Source organism: Petaurus breviceps, unplaced genomic scaffold, assembly GCF_028583685.1.
Source record: "Petaurus breviceps papuanus isolate PSGF00001 unplaced genomic scaffold, PetGlider_PUasm1.0 118, whole genome shotgun sequence".
In the NCBI taxonomy this organism is placed as follows: domain Eukaryota; kingdom Metazoa; phylum Chordata; class Mammalia; order Diprotodontia; family Petauridae; genus Petaurus; species Petaurus breviceps.
In genome coordinates this window covers 25104090-25122893 of record NW_027185616.1, presented here as the reverse complement: position 1 = coordinate 25122893, position 18804 = coordinate 25104090, and the positions used below count along the sequence as shown (strand labels likewise).

The window sequence follows — 18804 nt, the reverse complement described above, 5'->3', positions numbered from 1 at the left end:
GTTGGATGCATAGGAGAAACTGAGGTTGCATGGGAAGGAAATGGCTCCTCTTTCCCAGTTCCAAAGAAGCACACCTTGCAAACTGTGAAACGGAACCATGGGCACAACTCTATGGAATGTTTACACGTGGCCTTTTTCTGCCTCCTTTTACAAAGTGACCTCTGAGCACAATGCCTCAATTTAGGCAACTACTCTTTCACTTGCTTAAAGATTCTTTTCACTAAAAATGTTGCTTCTTAACAACTGCAGTTCTCAACAGTACTGGAGAATTTTAATTAGGAATTCAGTAGACACCTGCTTCAAACCATAACAGAAAAAGAATCCCCATTACAGCATACTATTTATGGTGGTAATACTAAAACAACACATCAGGATTCTCCCTCAGATACTACATGGGAGTATCTATATACCACATCTACAGAGTACTACATACCCTAATTTCACTAAACAAATCTGTTTCAAGGATCTTGTCATAGAAAATTAGTGAGTACATATATAATTGATAGCATATTGCTTGCCTTCTCAGTGTGTAGGGAGGAGGGTGGAAGAGAAGGAGAGAAGTTGGAACTCAAAACTCTACAAAGAAAAGAATGTTTAAAATAAATAATAAATTCAAAAAGTTAATGAGGGACTTCCCCATTAAGTGACAGACAGTTAAAATCTTAAGGAGCAAGCCTTTCATGGCTTCTAGTGCTCTGACATTTGAAATAAGTTAGTAAAAGGAGAAACCATCAAAGTATAAAACTGCCAGAGCTAAAAACTTTATTGATATATCACGCTGCAAACAGTAATCTGTTCTCTCCAAGTTAGTACAGTAACAGTTACACAGAAAAAAGTAATACTTGAATACTCAGTAAAAAATGTTTTAAAATACAAAAAACATCCATGACTAAACATTAAACAAAATATGAAAATATGTTTTAATTCTGAATCAGTGCTATTTACATAAGAAAATAGGAAATAATCAGGATATGCTAACTTAATACATGCTTTTGCTAAATGTGTTGAGATGAATGGTACAGAGTGATCGTTAGGACTCCAATAAATCTCATATTGTAAATATATTGTTAAATATCCTTGTTTCATGAACACAGTTCCTTACAAACTTTTGAGAAAGAACTTCTCAGTACATTTTAGCAACAGTGAATCTCTTTCCCACAAAGCAACAGAATTTCAATTTAGGTAAATGAGAACCCCCACAGGAACAGTTCAATCATAAGTTCAATCATTGCCTTTATCTGATGCTTAGTGACTTAACAAAGATTAAATATAACAAAACTTTCTTGTTGGTATTCAGCCTCTCTCTAAGTTGAAACTGACTGGTTTCATTGGTTCCTTTTCTGCTGTCTGTGTGTTGATGGGTCAATATACCTCTAGTAACAAATAAAAAATTATGGAAGAATTTGATTACTGCCCTGGAGAAATTAATTTAAATGTTTTGTTTCATACACCTCTCCTCAAAGATCTCCTTACCCTAGAAAATGGGAAAAAACAAAAACAAAAAAACCTAATGGCATAATTTAATTAGAAAATAAGTGCAAAATCATTTATTATAAGACAAATTGTTATTAGAAAAAAGAATGAAGTTTATAAACTTGCCTTCCTTAAAAAATGAAATGCTTTACTGAGCACAGTTCAACTTCAACACTTTCAATTTGTCCAAAACTACATAAGTCCTTTTTTAAAAATGTAGACTGACTTATTCCCATATTCTTGGGGAAAAGAGAAAAAATTTCTTTCTCCATGAACAGGGTACCCTCTAAACCAAACCTGCAACTTTAATTTGAAAAGGCTTCATCTCCCCCACCCAAAAAAAGATTTATCTCAATGTCTAAAAAAAGTGATAAAAACAATTAATTAGGGTTCCATTTAAATAACCTTTGATTGGTTCTAAGACCAACTTACCTTCATTGCATTTAGTGAGGAAGTAAAAATTCTATTTGCATTTCATAGATGCTTGAATGGTGGTAGTCCTTGCTGCTTTTTATAGGAGGGATCCAGACTGAGCCTATCCTTTATAAAACTGACATCAGTTTTCTTAAACTTATAAACCACATCCTTTACAGCAGAATCACAAACATGGTCTATTTTTTTTTTACACATTTTCCTTCCATTATTAGTTACTATTCTTTGGGTCAAATAAATGTGGCATTAAAATAATTTCTTTTAAAAAGACCACAGCTTTGGAGAACTGGCACACAAAGGTCCCCTTATTTGTTTTCTTCTCAGGTTTTAATTTAAATGGCAGCAAAACATAAACTGCAAAACTCTGTTCTCTGAACATGTGCAATTTGAGGCTTATTTTTTCATGATACAGATGATAGATAAGCATAAAATAAATGCTGAAGAGACAACAGTATATTGTTTTCAGTATGGCTCAGCAAAACCACAGTCAGCTTCAACAGTAGTGGAATGCTCAAAGAGGAAATGCTTTCTGTGCTTTTCCCATCAGTGCCTACAGACAGTATGTGAACTGTACTATATAAGTACCAGCTGCTATTCACGTGCTCTAAATGTGTCACTGAACAGTAGTTAGTTTTTTAAATCTCATTTTCATGTAAGAACCTGCTTACTGCTTTCTGTCACTGATGAGCACCATAAAAGTTGGGTGCTCATAGAATAGTATGATCTAGCATTCAGCAAGTTTGACACCTGGTTTCTCCAAGCATAAGGAATGAATAGCAGTGCAGATGGGGTGTGTACTGAGATTTTACACTGTAGTTTTATACTTCTGTTAGAGCCTTTCGAGCCTAATATGGACAATGCTTAAAAAAAAAGATTTAACAAAAATATCAAATTCTTCTATACTACAAAAATGCTACCCCAGAATTTGTGGGAAATGTTCACTGGGTTTTCTGAAAAGAAGAGTTTTTGACATTTTTCAGTGCTGGATAAACAAAACATAGCCAAGGATCTGACCGCTAGGAAAAATAATTAGGCTGCTCACCCCAAAATCCGAGAGATTTCCCCCCGCTAACTCACCCCCAAATAAACCAGTTTGACATTTGTGCTTTGCAACACTCAATAGTACAGGGTGACTTCAACAAACTACGTGCTATCAGAGGCCAACAGGTCTTTCCTTCTTGTAGAAGGATGTACATGAGTACGTTTCTTACAAGGTAGAGTGGCTAATTCCCTGCTGGTATGCTACAAACATACAAAGAGACGAAGTGAAGAAAATGTTATGGGGAAGAGAAGATAATACAAAGTTCTATATGACTTGTTTCTCTATACCACTCAAGTTTGACTTGTGTTGTATTTCATTTATTGGGGGGGGGGGGAATTGTAGGGAAGGAAGATGATAAGACGTTCTTAATGCACACTCACATGAAAGCTCTCCTAGACACTATTCAAATCACAACATACTGAATTTAAAAGGATCCATTAATTCTTATGGCTGGAAATTTGTAGCTTCCACCTTGTTCTTCCAGGGGAATGATCAATACTATGTTTATGTAATCTAAAGGGGGAGGTGGTTCAGCAGGTCCACAAACAAATGACTGGGAAACATGGTTCCCTCTCCTGTTCCTTGCCACTGAACAAGAAACTTACCAAAATAACATAAGAACCCTTTTCTCCTGAGCTCCTTTTAGTCTAACCACCTGAAAAAAAAACTATATACATTACATTCAAGGCTTAATTCTTCCACTGAATAATGGAACCTAAGGTGCTATCAGCTATTAAAATAGAGCTCCCTTTTCACCACTGGCTAGCCTTACACATCATTTTTCCCCCATAATGCTACATAAATTAGAGGCTCAAACACTGAGCTAACCGTAAGAGATAAAAGAAAGCAGTCTTTAATCCCTAGTCATTTTCTTATTCTAGAAGCTCCTCTTTAAAATGTGCAAATTAAGGATCTTACCATGTAAATGCTACAAGTATTAAAATTTAGAGGTAAGTCTCAACTTTATCCCAGTATTTTCTTACTCATGTTTATATAAAGTTATAAAATGCCAACCAACTCAAGCAAAGCCAGCCAGCGTAAGTTCAATTCCCATATGGGTCAGTTAGCTTTGCCCTATTCGGCGCCTATTAACCACACTTCTAACCCTTTACCACACTTCTAACCCTTTAATCATTTCTTAAAAATCATAAAATGGGTTCCAAAGGGGAACAGAGTGAGTGTTTGTGAGCACATCAGGACAAAGGAATCACCACCACTGGGAAAACAACTCTAAGTGTATTCAATAGATAGTGAATATGGCATTTTAGACCCAGAAGACAGCAGCATATCCTAAGTCTAAATGTGCCTTTCATTAGCACAAGATCACAAATAAGAATCCTACAGGCTGCTACTTCACAAATGTCATATTTTGAAAGGGAAAATGAAAGAGTGGACAGTTTGGCACAAATCCATTACTATCACTATAAAAATAACTCAAAGCACTTAACTGCCCATCATCATTTTTCTTTATGAAGCATAACAATAATTAAAAGCTCACCTTCATTTTTAATTCTAGTATTTCAATTTGGCTCAAATGGTCCAGTATCAGCACAGAAAAGAACTAAGTCCCAAACACTGTGATGGTATTTAAAAGAAAAAAAAGTTACCTTCCATGAGATTCACTTGGAGACTGAATTACATGGCTACCATAGCTAACAGTGATTAATTTTATTCAGAGTTGGAGAAAGCTTGGCATCAGTCACATGTTTCACCATTATATTCACTTCACCGGTATTTAAAAGGGAAAATATACCATTATCTAGTTCTACTACAGACTTTCAGGCACTAATTCTCTCTATCATGGAGGTGCCCACAAGTGAAACCATAATCGTCATAAAAATAAATGTCCCTCATGAAATTCCTTTCTTAATGCCCCAAAGCAACCTATTCCTTCTACAAAATCTAATCTATCAAGTATGGTCTTCCCACCTTACAGGTTTAAACCCATGATAGCGGCTAAGCATACTTCACCAAATTTAAATTCATACTATATAATCATAACGTAAAAGCAATCTGAGCTAAGTAAGCAGTACTTAGTGAAAATAACGAAGAAATTAAGTCTAGGACTGGGTTAGGTTTGTTTGTTGGAAGGCAAGGGGGAAAAGAAGATAAAATGTTTTTAACATACACTACGCTGAAGCCTAGGTCTTTAAGAAAATATTCAAACCACAACATACTGAATTAAAGACTCATTAATCTTTATGATTGCAGGTACCGATATTCAAACTTATAAATTGCTAAAATCTTTTTTAAAAATGCTCTACCATGGGGCGTCTAGGTGGCACAGTGCATACAGCACCGTCCCTGGAGTCAGGAGGACCTGAGTTCAAATCCGGCCTCAAACACTTAATACAAAAACTACTTGTGTGAACCTGGGCAAAGTTACTTAACCCCAATTGCCCTCCAAAAAGCAAAAAAAAAAAAATGCTCTACTAACACCATCAGATAGTATGACTTTGGCTACAGATTTTCATAATTTGAAATCAACTATTTAACTACTGTTAATTACTACAAAAATAAATGCCTTTATTTTCAAAGGCTCAGATAAGCAAGTGATCATCATAATTCACTTGTTAATACAGAATGAAGCATAAGTATTTAAAAAAATTTTTTAATTCAATTCCCTTAACTTTTGGACAACTTCAAACTCTCAAGGGACCCACCTATTCACAGTTTATTCTATTAGGCACTCACACCTGTTCACATGCCCATCTCTCACAGAAATGTGTCATCATTTGAGAAATCACTCAGCTTCTATGTCGTCACATAGGCCTGCAGAAAAGCATATAAGTGGTACATATTTCTGCCTTTTGGAATATGCTGGTTAAATATAAAATGCTTTATCTAACATCTTCAAATCATAAAAGTTATACATTAAAAGCACCTACAGAACAGTTTTTAAAAATGCAAAATATTCTCAGTGCACAGCATCTCAGAACACATAAGGCTGACTATATTTAACATTCAAAAAGTGAATTAAGAGAAGTCCTCTTACAGAGGCATTTAAAAAAAAATGAAGCTAATAACTGAGCATTTTTTCAAATAACTTCCTGAAATCCAACACACTATAAAAGAAGTCACTTACTGGATTTCCTTGAAATCAAGGTGGAATCCAGTTTCTGTGCTAAGGTTGGTCTTTCCCAGGATATTATCATCTCTGAAAAATGGTAAACCTAGAGTGCAAGGAAGTAGGGAAAGTGCTGTCTGGTATACACCCAGCTCAGACACATTCTGCATAGTTATTTCACTTCAGCTAAGCTTCAACTCACAGTATTAATTTGTGTATGTTTAATCCAAACTGTCTAATGAAAGCTACAAGACTAAAATGAATAATCCCACCCTAAATTATACCACCCTTATTATGTTCCATGGTATATTGAAACAAAGCAGCAAAAAGCAATACTATTTAACTGGAGTTAAAACTACCTGTACTCAAGGTTTGCTAATTCCAGGAAAAATGAAAGATCCATTTCTGGTCATTGCTGATCCGTTTTGTTATAACGTTGTGATTGGGGAAATCCAATTACTGGCCCGAGGAATACTGACCAAGGTATTAAAAAACTTTAAAAACCAAACTGCTTCTGAATGACAATGAAAACATGAAAATGATTTGTCTTCTGGGCAAACCAAGATTTCATTCTCTTAGTGCTCATACATAACCAACCAATAATGGCTCACGAAGACACAAAGCAGTATTTCTAAGGAAATTACAGGAAAGGTTTCCAAACACATTCATCTAATGCATAAAAAAATAAAAAATAAAAACTAGTCATCAAAGGGGAAGTTCACAAGTTTGTCACATTAAAAGATACAAACATTTAGATGACTTAATACCAGACATACTAACATTAACGAATGCCTACCTGCGTAGTACCAAATATGTCAAAAACTTTTCTCAATAAATATAAATTTCCCATTTAAATGCCAATGGAATAGCTCCTATCTTAAGTTCTACCTGGTTAAAGGGAGTTCCTTTTAAATGGGCTAGCTATATAGAATGAAGGGTGCCTATAATAAGATTTGGCAGTAGGGGCTGTGGATACCACACATAAAATGTTTTAAAAAACCATACAAGGAAACTGATGAATATGTGTACTCATACACCCAACCATTCCCTCCCCTCCCCTCAACCCTTTTACACAAAAGTCATTCTTGAGGTCAGACACAAAATATAAAGCACCTTTTTCCCTGGTGATTGTCCTCAATTAAAGCCAAATATTCACTAAAAATGCGTATTATCTACCTAGATGTGATTCAAAAATCCTGAAACAGCGAGATACATTCCTGAAAGAATGAGATGAAGTTACAAAATATTCGTTTTTTTATTTCCTAACCATACACGGAGTCTAAGTGAAACAAATGCCCTCTCTCCTCTCATTCCATTATTCAGGGGCTGCCATTAGAGAATGGAGCACCAATTTCCATACAGTCACCCTGAGATGTAATCCTTACATAAAATTCAATAGTATTGGTTTTGTACATATACATATTATCTGTTAGAAAAAAAAATCATAGCAAAGAAAACACTAAAGGACACACGACAGTAAGAAGTTCAGAGTTAAGATGAGCGTGAGGCTAATGCAGCACCTGTGCCAAGACCTTCAACTTTCACTCCACAAGCCTCACAAGGCTCAGCTACACGCAGCCCAGAAGTTAAATCTCCAGGTCTGCCACTCTTCACAAATTCAATTCCTCTTTTGTAAAGATTATTGGTCTTTATGGAAAGAGAAAGCTGGACTGAACTCTGCAACTTATATTTTCTAAGTATAAAATCTCAAAGAAGTACAAACTATGGCATTATAAAGATTTGAGAAAAAGGAACCAGGAGTTCATTATGAGCAGAGATATACAACTCCAATAATGTCTCAACACAAACCCTTTTTTAAGGCTTTCAACAGCCCAAACACTTGTAGGCAGAAAAGTCTTATGAAATATCCTCAAAGCAGATGATGAGATCTTGAATTTGATACTGCTTTACCAATCATGATCAGAGACCAATAATCACTAGGCAGAGTCTATATGACTCTCTTGCAATACCCCCCCAAAAGAAAGAGGGGTATTCCCTTCCAATTTTGCCATCTGCCTAAGCATAAAACTTTTCTAAGATGTGAGTAAAATATTAATGCTATTTCTTAAAACAGAACACAAAACAACTCATAGTCACACAGAAAGAATGCCCTCAAAAGCACAATGCTGAGCTAGTTAGCTGAACACTGAAAAGGTAAGTCTATGTATAAAAGTCATACTGCATTTACAATGCAAGTAATTTTTACACCACTCTTCTGCAGAGAGAATAATCTCTTCAGGAATACCATTGCCTCCCTGTATTTTTTGGTCACCTGAGAAAGGTAAGGCTTAATTAGACTAGCATTCAAGGACAACAGTTCTCTGTATCCTGGGGCTTCCTAAACACTCTTGTCTCTCTCAAAGATCAAAGTTCTTCATTATGGCATTGTGATCAAACTTGAAGCTCAAAAAAGCTCTTGACGAAAACATGAACTTGCAGTGTCCATTACATGCTACAGAATGCCCCTCCACCTGGTCTAGTAGCTGGTCTTCACTGGAGCAAGAAAAGTCATATACTGCATCTGTTTAAGAAACAAAATAAAGCAACTATTAAAAAAATACTACATCCTAGAGACAATTATGGACAACTTATAAGAAAATTAACATATTAAAGTATTTTCCCACACTGAAATGTGACATTTCTTTCTATAATTTGCCACTTTCCAATGTGTTGCTTGACGCAATTTTCAGCAAGTCTTGAACATTCCTAGCCTTCAGGTTAGGTCTCTATTCCCAATCCCTCTCTACTTCCCAAGTATTGATGGTTTACTTCTTCATGATTCTAATTTTGTATTCATACAATGAGAGCCCCTTGTTAGACACATGATTCTTGGGGTGAAAAAGTGTGCAAAAATAGGCATTATTAAAATATGTGCATAAAATAATGGTGGTGATGCTGATGGTGGTGGTGGTGATGGAGGCGGTGATAGTAGGAGAAGGAGGAGGAGTAAATGTTGTAGCATTTTACCAGGCTTTTGATTTAGTCTAATAAATTTTCATTAAGCATCAACTATGTGCAAAGCATATGCTAGGTGCTGAGATGCTACAAAAATAAAAACCAACCCATCCTTAAGGAGTCTGTACTCTAAGTATTAAGGAATAAAGCACGTACAAAAATCAGTTATGATACAAAGAGATGAGGGCAAAGTAGATTCAAACAAAGTGTTAATAAAATAAAATCTGAGGAGTTTGTTTCAGCTGGGACAATTGGAGGAGGCTTCATGGAGGAGCTGAACTTTTGAAGTAAATAAGTCAACAGGTGAACATCTGAAGGAAAGGTACTCTAGGACAGACTATAGAACACCACTAAGGATAAGATCAGAAAAGAGCTAATGCTATACTTTATTGGAACAGAGGTTACATGAAAAGAAATGATATGAAATAGGACTGACATTGGAGCCAACTGTTAGGGACTTAAATATTATTATTTGGGATTTGTATTTTGTTTTAAGTCATCAATCGATAAACATTTATTAAGCGCACACTTGTGTGTGCACACTATGTGCCAGACAGTGGAGTGCTGGGGATATTAAGAGGCAAAAGATAGTCCCTGCTGTCAAGGAGCTTATAATCTAATGGATGATAGGAAGCTATTTACTATTTTTAAGAACTATATATATATATATAGGGGAGGCTAGGTGGCACAGTGAGTAAAGCGCCGGCTCCGGAGTCAGGAGGACCTGAGTTCAGATCCGGCCTCAGACACTTAACACACACAAAAAAAACCTAACTGTGTAACCTTGGGCAAGTTACTTAATCCCAACTGCCCTCCAAAAAGGCAAAAAAAAAAAAAAAAAAGAACTACACACACACACACACACACACACACACACACACACACACATATATATATATGGTTGGAACTCTACATTAGGAAATGTAATTTGGCAGCCTGGATTAAGAAAGGGAGATGATGGAAACAAGACCAGTTTAGAGGCTTTTATAATAGTTAATGAGATAATGAGGACCTGAACTAGGCTGCTGAAACTCAGTAGAGAGGAAAAGATGGAGGTGAAAGATTTTGAGGAGGAAGAAATGAGAGGATTTTGCAAGTGACTGAACAGAGTATGGGAGAGAGAAGAATCAAAGATGATTCTGCTGTTTTAAGACTGCATAACCAGAAGATGAATGGTAGAACCTGTCATCAATATAAAGAGAGAAAAGAGGCGGAGCCAAGATGGCAGAGTAAAAACAGGACTTCCCCACGGCTCCAGCTCCCACCTCCTCTGATACATGTAGAAAATGACTCTAAACAAATTTTAGGGCTACAGAACTCACAGAGTGACAGACAGAAACAAATCTCCCACTGAAGGCAGCCTGGCTGGAACGGTCTATCACACTGAACTCGGAGCCAAGCCCAGCCCTGCGTGAGCAGTTTCGGCCCAAGGGCTGCCTTCACCAACTGCCTCCAGAGCAGACTTCAGGAGAGTGAAGCACCAGCAGCTGTGGCGGTTTCCAGACTTCTCAACCCATAAATGCCAAAGACAAATTAAAAGGTCAGTGTGGAACTCTGTTGGAGCAGGGTTAAATGAAAGAGCATTGTCTGACCCCTGCCCAGGGCAAGAAGCAGAGGGGGTGGTACGGCAGCTATCTAAGAAGCTCCTGGCCTGCAGATCGTAGGGGGACCGAGTGACCATTCAGAGGGGAATCACTCTTGCTTTGACCTGCTTGGATCTTGGGTGGAGGTCCTGGGATGTGTGTACAGGTGCCAGAGCCTGTGGAGGCTGGAGAGAGGGTGCCCTCCTAATTTCTCTGGCAGCTGAGAAAACCCCAGCAATTTGGGACAAAGCTCTCTCCATTCTGAAAGCAGAATTCTATTGTGGCAAAAAATTCAAAAGTCAAGTAATTGACTGGCAACATGAACAAGCAGAGGAAACACAATCCTACCATAGATTCCTTTTTTGGGGACAAAAAAGGATCAAAGCATGGAATAGGAGGCAGACAATGAAGTCAGAACTCCTGCATCAAACACTCCCAAGAAAAATATGAACTGGTCACAGGCCATGGAGAAACTCAAGAAGGATTCTGAAAACCAAGTAAGAGAAGTGGAGGAAAAATTGAGAAGAGAAAGGAGAATGATGCGAAAAAATCAAGAAAAACCTGTCAATAGCCTGACTGAAGAAAATAACACCTTAAAAAATATACTAACTCAAAAGGCAAAAACCTTACTCTCATTGAATTTGGCTTACCACGCTCAATTTGGTATCTTACCCTACAGAAAAATAGGCGGGAAAGGGATATAAGAGGGGGGATGATGGAAGGGAGGGCAGATTGGGGGAGAAGGTAGTTATAAGCAAACACTTTTGAAAAGGGACAGGGTCAAAGGAGAAAATAGAATAAGTGAGGGGTGGGATAGGATGGAGGGAAATATAGTTAGTCTTTCACAATATACCTACTATGGAAACATTTTGCGTAACTACACGTGTACAACCTGTATTGAATTGCTTGCTTATCTTCCCAGCGGAGGTGGGTGAGGAGGGAAAAAATCTGAAACTCAAAGTTTTAAAAACAATGTGTATAATTTGTGTGTGTGTGTGTGTGTGTGTGTGTGTGTGTGTGTGTGTATATATACATACATGCAACTGGGAAATAAGATATACAGGCACCAGGGTACAGAAATCCATCTTGCCTTACTAGAAAGTTGAGGGGGGGGATGGGGAAGGATATAGGAGAGAACAGATTGGGGAAAGGGGTATTCAGTAAGGCTAGCTACTTTGGGGTGGGGGACAGGGAGAAAAATTTGTAACTCAAAATCTTGTGGAAATGAATGTTGAAAACTAAAAATAAATAAATAAATTGGAAAAATAGAAGAGAAATTTGAAAAAGGGCAGGCCTTAGATGATGGAGCTCACTTTAAAGTAGGTTCAGTGTAAAATGATAAACTTCTAAGTAGAGAGAGCAGTGGGCAGTTGGAAATGGGGAAATTGTAATTAGACAGGTTTAGGAGCTACCAGCATAGAGAGATAAGGAGTAGATTAAAGGGTTAAAAAAAAAGCATTACATGACAAGCATACTAAGGGTACTGGAGAAGGAAGATGAACTACCAAAGGAACATGCTGATAATTAGGAGGAAAACAAAGAAATGAATGTCAAAGAAGCCCATGAAAGAGAAAGTATGGAGAAGGGTCAATAGTGTAAAATATTGCATTAATTTTAAGGACATATTAACCCTACCAAGAAACATGCAACTGTGAAAAAGAACACCTGAGAAAAGGGCATTGGATTTGATTTAGTGATCCTGAAGCATGTAGTTTCAATGCAGTGATAGAGACAAAAAACGAAATACAAAGCATTGAGGAGTAAATGGACAAGTGAGGTGCTTGTGTAAACTCTCCTTTTTAGAGCCTAAATAGTGAAGAGGAGGAGAGACAGCAGCTTGAGGAGATAGCTGGAGTCAAGGGAAAGAAGTTTTCTTCAGGATAGGAGATAAATGAATATACGTGTGCAAAAAAAGGAAAATGAAGATGATAGAGAAAAAAATGATGCACAGGATATGGTTCTAATAAGGGAAATAATCAAGGGCAAGAGTGGAGAAGTCAGCCTTGGCAAGGACTGGGCTATCAAACAGAGCACACCCTTTGACACAGAAACACCATCACTAGGTGATCAAAGAAGAGGAGGTTCTGTATGAACAACATGATCTACAGCAGCACCTTTTGTGGTGGTAAAGAATTGGAGACTGAGGGGATGTCCTTCAAACGGGAATGGCGGAACAAGCTGTGGTATATGATTGTCATGAAATACTGTAGTGCTATAAGAAAAACCTGGGAAAACTTATTTGAATTGATACAAAGAAAAGTGATTTAAAAACTAATTTATACATTCAAACCCATCCGAAATAAATTACCAAAAAATTATTTTATTGAATTAGAAAATAATAGAACGTGGAAGAACACAAAAATTAACAATATCAAAGGAACTAATGAAAAAAATGTAAAGGAAGGAGGTTTAGCAGTACCAGATCTAAAACTATATTATGAGGCAGTAATTATTAAAACTTATCTTTTTGTAGTGCAATATGGAATTATGCCCAAAGAGTTATTAAACTACCTATACTCTTTGACCCAGCATTACCACTACGAGGTCTACTTCCAAAGATAATTAGGGAAAAAAAGATGAAAAACCTCTATGTTCTAAAATGTTTAAAGTAGCTCTCTTTGTGGTGGCAACAAACTAGAAATTGTAGGGATGCCTATCAATTGGAGAATGGCTGAACAAATTGTGGTATTATGATGGAGTATTACTGTGTTACTGGAAATGATGAGAAAAACATGGGAAGACTTGCAAGAAATAATGAAGAGCAAAATGAACAGAACCAATAGAACATTGTATATAAAGCAACAACAATATTGTCATAGGAACAGCTTTGAGCAAATAGTCACTTTGGCTATTATAGATCCCCAAATTAACTACCAAGTGACCTATGAAGAAAGACTCTATCTCTATCCAGAGAAAGAGAACTGAAGGGTAGAAGTAGACATAGAATGATTTTACAGATATATTTATTTGTGTCTAATGGTAGCCATCTCTAGGGTCGGGGAAGAAGGGAGAAAAAAATAAGTTTACAAAGTAACTATTATATATGTAAAAGAAAAAGAGATTTGCAGATTCATATGCAATCATCTTTTTATTATTCTACTATGCTATAGAAATGCTTGTTTTATTTCACAAATTAAAAATGAATAAATTTTATAAAAAGCAAGAAAAGTGAGTAAAATCAAGAAAACACAGCAACATAATATTGTAATGATGATCAACAGTGAAATACTCTAATCAAGACAATAATCCAAGATAACTCCAAAGGACACATGATGATAAATGCTATCCCACCTCCAAAAGAGAGAACTGATGAACTCTGAATATAGACCGAAGGACTTTCTTTCACTTTATCTTCCTTTTTTTTCCAACTTGGCTAATATGGAAATGTTTGGATGACTTCACATGTATAATTAATATCATATTTCCTGCCTTCTCAATGGGTAGGGAAGGGGAGAGGGAGAGAATCTGGAACTTGAAATTTAAAAAAAATGAATGCTAAAAATAAATAAGTAAATAATTAAAAAAAAAAGAGTAGTACAGTACAAATTCATTTATCCAAAGTTCTAATTTATACAGATTCCCTAAGCCCCACTCTCTCCCCAGGGGGGAGGACAAAAAAAAAGCAGTCAGGGCAGGTAAGGCTAGAACATGGTCACAGAATATGGCAGGAAAAGATGTGGAAAATAAAAGGTCGCATGACTAGAACCCATTTACCACTCTCTCAGATAATCTGAATACACAAGGTTGTCCAGTTTGCCTTGCTCAAAAGCATAGCAAAGACTACAGAAAAAAGGAATATTACTATATAGCTTCACATTCTTATAAACACTTCTATATAGAAGCCTTAAATTTAGATGCTGAATAACTGCATGCCAACTAAAAAGGAAACTTTGTGTAATTCAAGAAAAATAGGCCATTCCATTTTCTAAATAATAAGTATTAAATGAGTATTAGAAAATAACTTTCTACATTAAATTTCATTAATTTCCAATTCTGCTCATAACATTTGGATTTGTAGTTTTACAAGTGAGGATGAAGAAAAATTTTCATTCTTAATAAAAGCCTATTCTTACTCAAAATTTTGGCCCTATCATCAAAAACAATCCTCACAATATTTGGTTTCTAAGCTATGATTGGTTCAGCTATATTCAGTAAGTCATCAGTCTATTTACATTCAATATAATAATACACATGGCATGAAAGGACCTGAGGTCTGAGATCTATAAAAAAACAGTGCTGAAGTGATATACGCTAATCATCTCATCTTCATTATTTATTACATTCATTTTTCTTACTATCTGTCTCAATTAAAAGACCATTATTACATAAAGAAAATGTACACATAATATGGGCAATTGCTATAATATGGCTACCCCAATAAAGAGAAGGCCCTTTTCCATAAAAACTAAGCCAAAGTCAGAGTAAGTCCTGAACAATGTCATGCCAGAATTAAATTATCAAAAGTAGAAAAATACTTGCCTGTATCAAAAGTATCCTGTAGTTTCCTTATATGAAGTTTTTTTTCACATTTCTATTAAAAAAAAAAGTCATCAATGATTAATTTTATATTATAAACTTTATACTAACCCCAAAACACAATCTAACATCAGTAGGAAGTATTCATTACTAATGATAAAATTTTCAAATTAAATTCTCCATGACAAGTACATTCCCAACCCAAATCACCTCTTATTAATGTCAACACAGATTTAATTCATACTAATAAAGGATAAATAGTATGATATTACATTTAAATTGAACTTTCCTTGTTGCCAGAACTAGAACTTTAAAACATCACCCATGGTCTACTTTATGAAAATCTAAGACAGAAAAAGGTGAAATTTAAAAATGAATAACTATCTGCATTTTTTCAAAAGAATTATTTGTCAAAACGTTTTCCTAGGGGAGGCCAGGTAGCACAGCGAGTAAGAGCACCGGCTCCAGTGTTGAGAAGACCTGGAGATCGAATCCCGGGCTCAGACACTTAGCACCCACCCAGAAACACCTGGCCGTGTAACCTTGAGCAAGTTACTTAACCCCAATTGCTTAGGGGCGGCCAGGTGGCTCAACGAGTAAGAGCACCGGCTCCAGTGTCGGGATGACCTGGCTCGAATCTGGGCTCAGATACTCAGCACCACACCCAGAAATAACTGGCCGTGTAACCTTGAGCAAGTTACTTAACCCCGATTGCTTTAAAAAAAAAAAAGTGTTCCTAGTAAATTTAAAATAAGTATTTAAAAATGTATCTACATGAAATTTCTCAATATTGTCATCTGAGAAGCGGCACAAAAAAAGAGTCACCCTCACAGACCAGAAGCCCTGAATTCAAATCCTACTACTGACATACACGGGCTGTGTGACCCCAGGAAAGCCAAAAAATTTTGAAGTACTCCAAGCAATTCTGTAAGACTAAAAGATATATTAGCAATAATTTCTTTATCTGGTAGTTCTCTATACTAACAATTTCATAATGTTATGAAATACCACAAATAGATCAATAGACAGATAACACATACACACGTATACATACATATTTTTAAATCTTACTATGAAATACAATCATATTTTGTACACACACATACACACACAGAGTCTCAAACTTCATAGTGCAAACCATTTTAAACTGCACTAAGCCTTGCACACCATCATGTTAATGCTTTATGTAGGGAGATAAATTATATTCTGCAATGTATATATCTATATCAATATCTATATAAAAAGGTGTAAAAACTCTACATCTATATAATGCCTAATAGTTACAAAACACTTTCACCTAAGCCTCACAAAACAGCAACTTGTCAAGGTCATTCATTTTCTAAGTTGCTGACTCACTCCAGATGTAGCAGTGTTTCCACTACACTAGGCTCCCTCAACATAATCACTATGTACATTTGGATCAACGCATCAGAAAAGCTTTTCCTTTTTCTTCATCACAAACCCCCCATGACAAAGGGCCCAGGTTAAAATTAATACTGAAACAAAGGAGGTTCGTATGTTCAGGCAAACTGTAAGGGTCACTACAGAACGAGGCCCCCAGCTTCTCTTTTCCTTGGTCAAACTGACAGTAAAATCCATTCAATAAAAAGAGGTAGTGAATACATATAAGTTAATACAGTTCAAGAAACTTCCAGGGAAACAATTTTTTAATGTCTGAATATAATGGTGTTATATAATGGATAGGCCCACAAAGCCTGTCATGTGCCATGAGTCAACTGAAGTATGAATGATACAAACCCAAAAAACCTCCCACAACATTTAATAAAACTTAAATAAATTCCCATGTCCTACTCAAAAATAAGATGAATAAAAACTGTCTTATCTGCCACAGGAACCAGATATGTTTAATTAATTAGCCTAGTCTAAGTGGTATCCGTGGGGAGGTTTTACTAAATTAGCCTCAGAAAGAAAATTTGCTCTATGCAGTTCTAACTGCTACTTCTACTAGGTTCTCAAAAATATTTTCAAGACAAGAATAGCCCCATAAAGTAGTCCTGATTGGCTTGAGAAGGAGACAGTCAATGTCCTCAGCAACAGAAGGCAAAGAAATCACAGAAGAAATAAACAATAAAAATATTCCTTCCCCAACTGCCCCCCCCATCAAACTAAACCGTCTTGTCCTTTTTTTGAAGCCAGCATTGATCACTGATTCCACAAGCACTTCTTTACCAACTTGCACACACCACACCACACCACACCACATCATACCACATCATGCCACACACCACAGGTTTGACTCCTTTAGACTGTGAGCTTCTTAAAAGCAGGGAACCGAGTTTGTTTGGTTTTTTCCTTTCGTTATATCCACAGTGCCTCACAAATAGTATGTACTTAATAAATGCTTCTTGACTTGGCCTGTCAGGGTCATGTTTCTCCTGGTCTGACAACTTCTGGTTAGGGATTTGGCAGGAGACACCAGGAAATGAGAGAAGGATAACAGATAGATAAGCTTTTTTCCCCGATCTTGCTCCATAATATACTGGGACACTCTTAATGATGCTCATGGTTAAGACTGAACTAAAACCCATTTAAACCCTACCTATCTTTTTTTTTTTTTTACCAAAATAATAATTGTATGTCAAAGGACATTAAATGACTAACAATGTATCTAAATTCATGTAATAAAAGCGCTATTATAACTTCCAGTTTTAAAAACATAACAGTTCAGGCATCACCAAAGTTTTGCCAATTTCAATTGTTCTCTTGCCTCCTAAAAAGTTGAATTTCTAAGTGAAATATTTTCTATCCTCATATATACAAAGAAAACATTTACTTTAGACAGAATAGCTCAAAGAACTTTGCCACCAGAACATTAAAACTTTGCTCTTAGGTTAACCACTATAATTTAAACCAGATCTCTATCACTTTGCCTCTTACCAATGTGTGGTTCTGCTGCTTAGGCTGCTGACTGTGAACTACATTTGTTCTCTTCTTTTGATTAGGGGAGTCTTGATACTGTTTTCTGCCATTTCCTCTCATATTCTGATTCTGCTATTCCAAAAAGAGAAATTAAATTGAAACATGCATTATTGCATAATAGGGGAAATAACAAATTAATGCCCCTATGTATCATGAATGTTTATCTGATTGTGTGAGAATTTAGCAAAACCCAAAGGAATTTCACACTACACTGTGAACTACAAGATAAAGATATATTTTCTTAGGGCAGTATCTCCCAAAGAAAGATTCTAGATTTCTAAAGATCTCTTATAGCATATATAAAGGGCATCTATGAATCCTTCTAGAATCTTGACTTTTCTTCAGCTCTGCCACCAGATTCTAGTTATTAGACACAAATGAAAGAAATGCATATGTGTAAGAAATAGGAAAGGGATTTAGAAATTTCAATTGGTTACCAAAGGGGACCACCTGGGAGAAAGAACTAAGGCAATCTTGCTATTGTCTCATAAAAATCTAAGAATTACAAAATGTGAAATTTGTTAGAACTGGAACCACCTGGTTATACCTCCTCATTTTACAGGTGAAGATAGTATATGGAATAGGGAGTACAACAAGAATGTCCTGGATAAATGACAAATAGATCTTTAAAACCACAAATGAGATGGGTTGTTTAAAAATGTTCAAGAGACCCTCACATACAGAATAGAATGCATTATCAGCAACAGCAGCATGACTATTACTCTGAATGAACTCTAAATTGTTCTAAAGTTAAAACATTAAATTTGTCCCCTGAAATCAGAGTAAATACTTTAGAATTTAAAATCTCAAAGTTACATTAAATGGATATGGAAATT

The 18804-nt window shown here is 36.1% G+C and overlaps 1 protein-coding gene across 4 annotated transcripts in view; it reads right to left on the bottom strand.

Annotated features, from left to right (window-relative positions):
• Positions 1–18804, bottom strand: part of DCP2 (decapping mRNA 2) — a 407293-nt gene that overhangs the window by 343528 nt on the left and 44961 nt on the right. The window contains exons 9-11 of one of the 4 annotated variants that reach the window (XM_069087219.1): positions 17927–18040; positions 15032–15083; positions 746–8535 (exon numbers count right to left, since the gene is read on the bottom strand). The exons of 1 other annotated variant lie outside the window; for it this stretch is intronic. In XM_069087219.1, the coding sequence (XP_068943320.1) occupies positions 8372–8535; positions 15032–15083; positions 17927–18040 (330 nt within the window). In that variant the 3' untranslated portion in view covers positions 746–8371. Of the gene's footprint in view, positions 1–745; positions 8536–15031; positions 15084–17926; positions 18041–18804 lie in introns of those variants that run through there. 2 more of the 4 variants (XM_069087228.1, XM_069087237.1) reach the window with 2 other exon arrangements.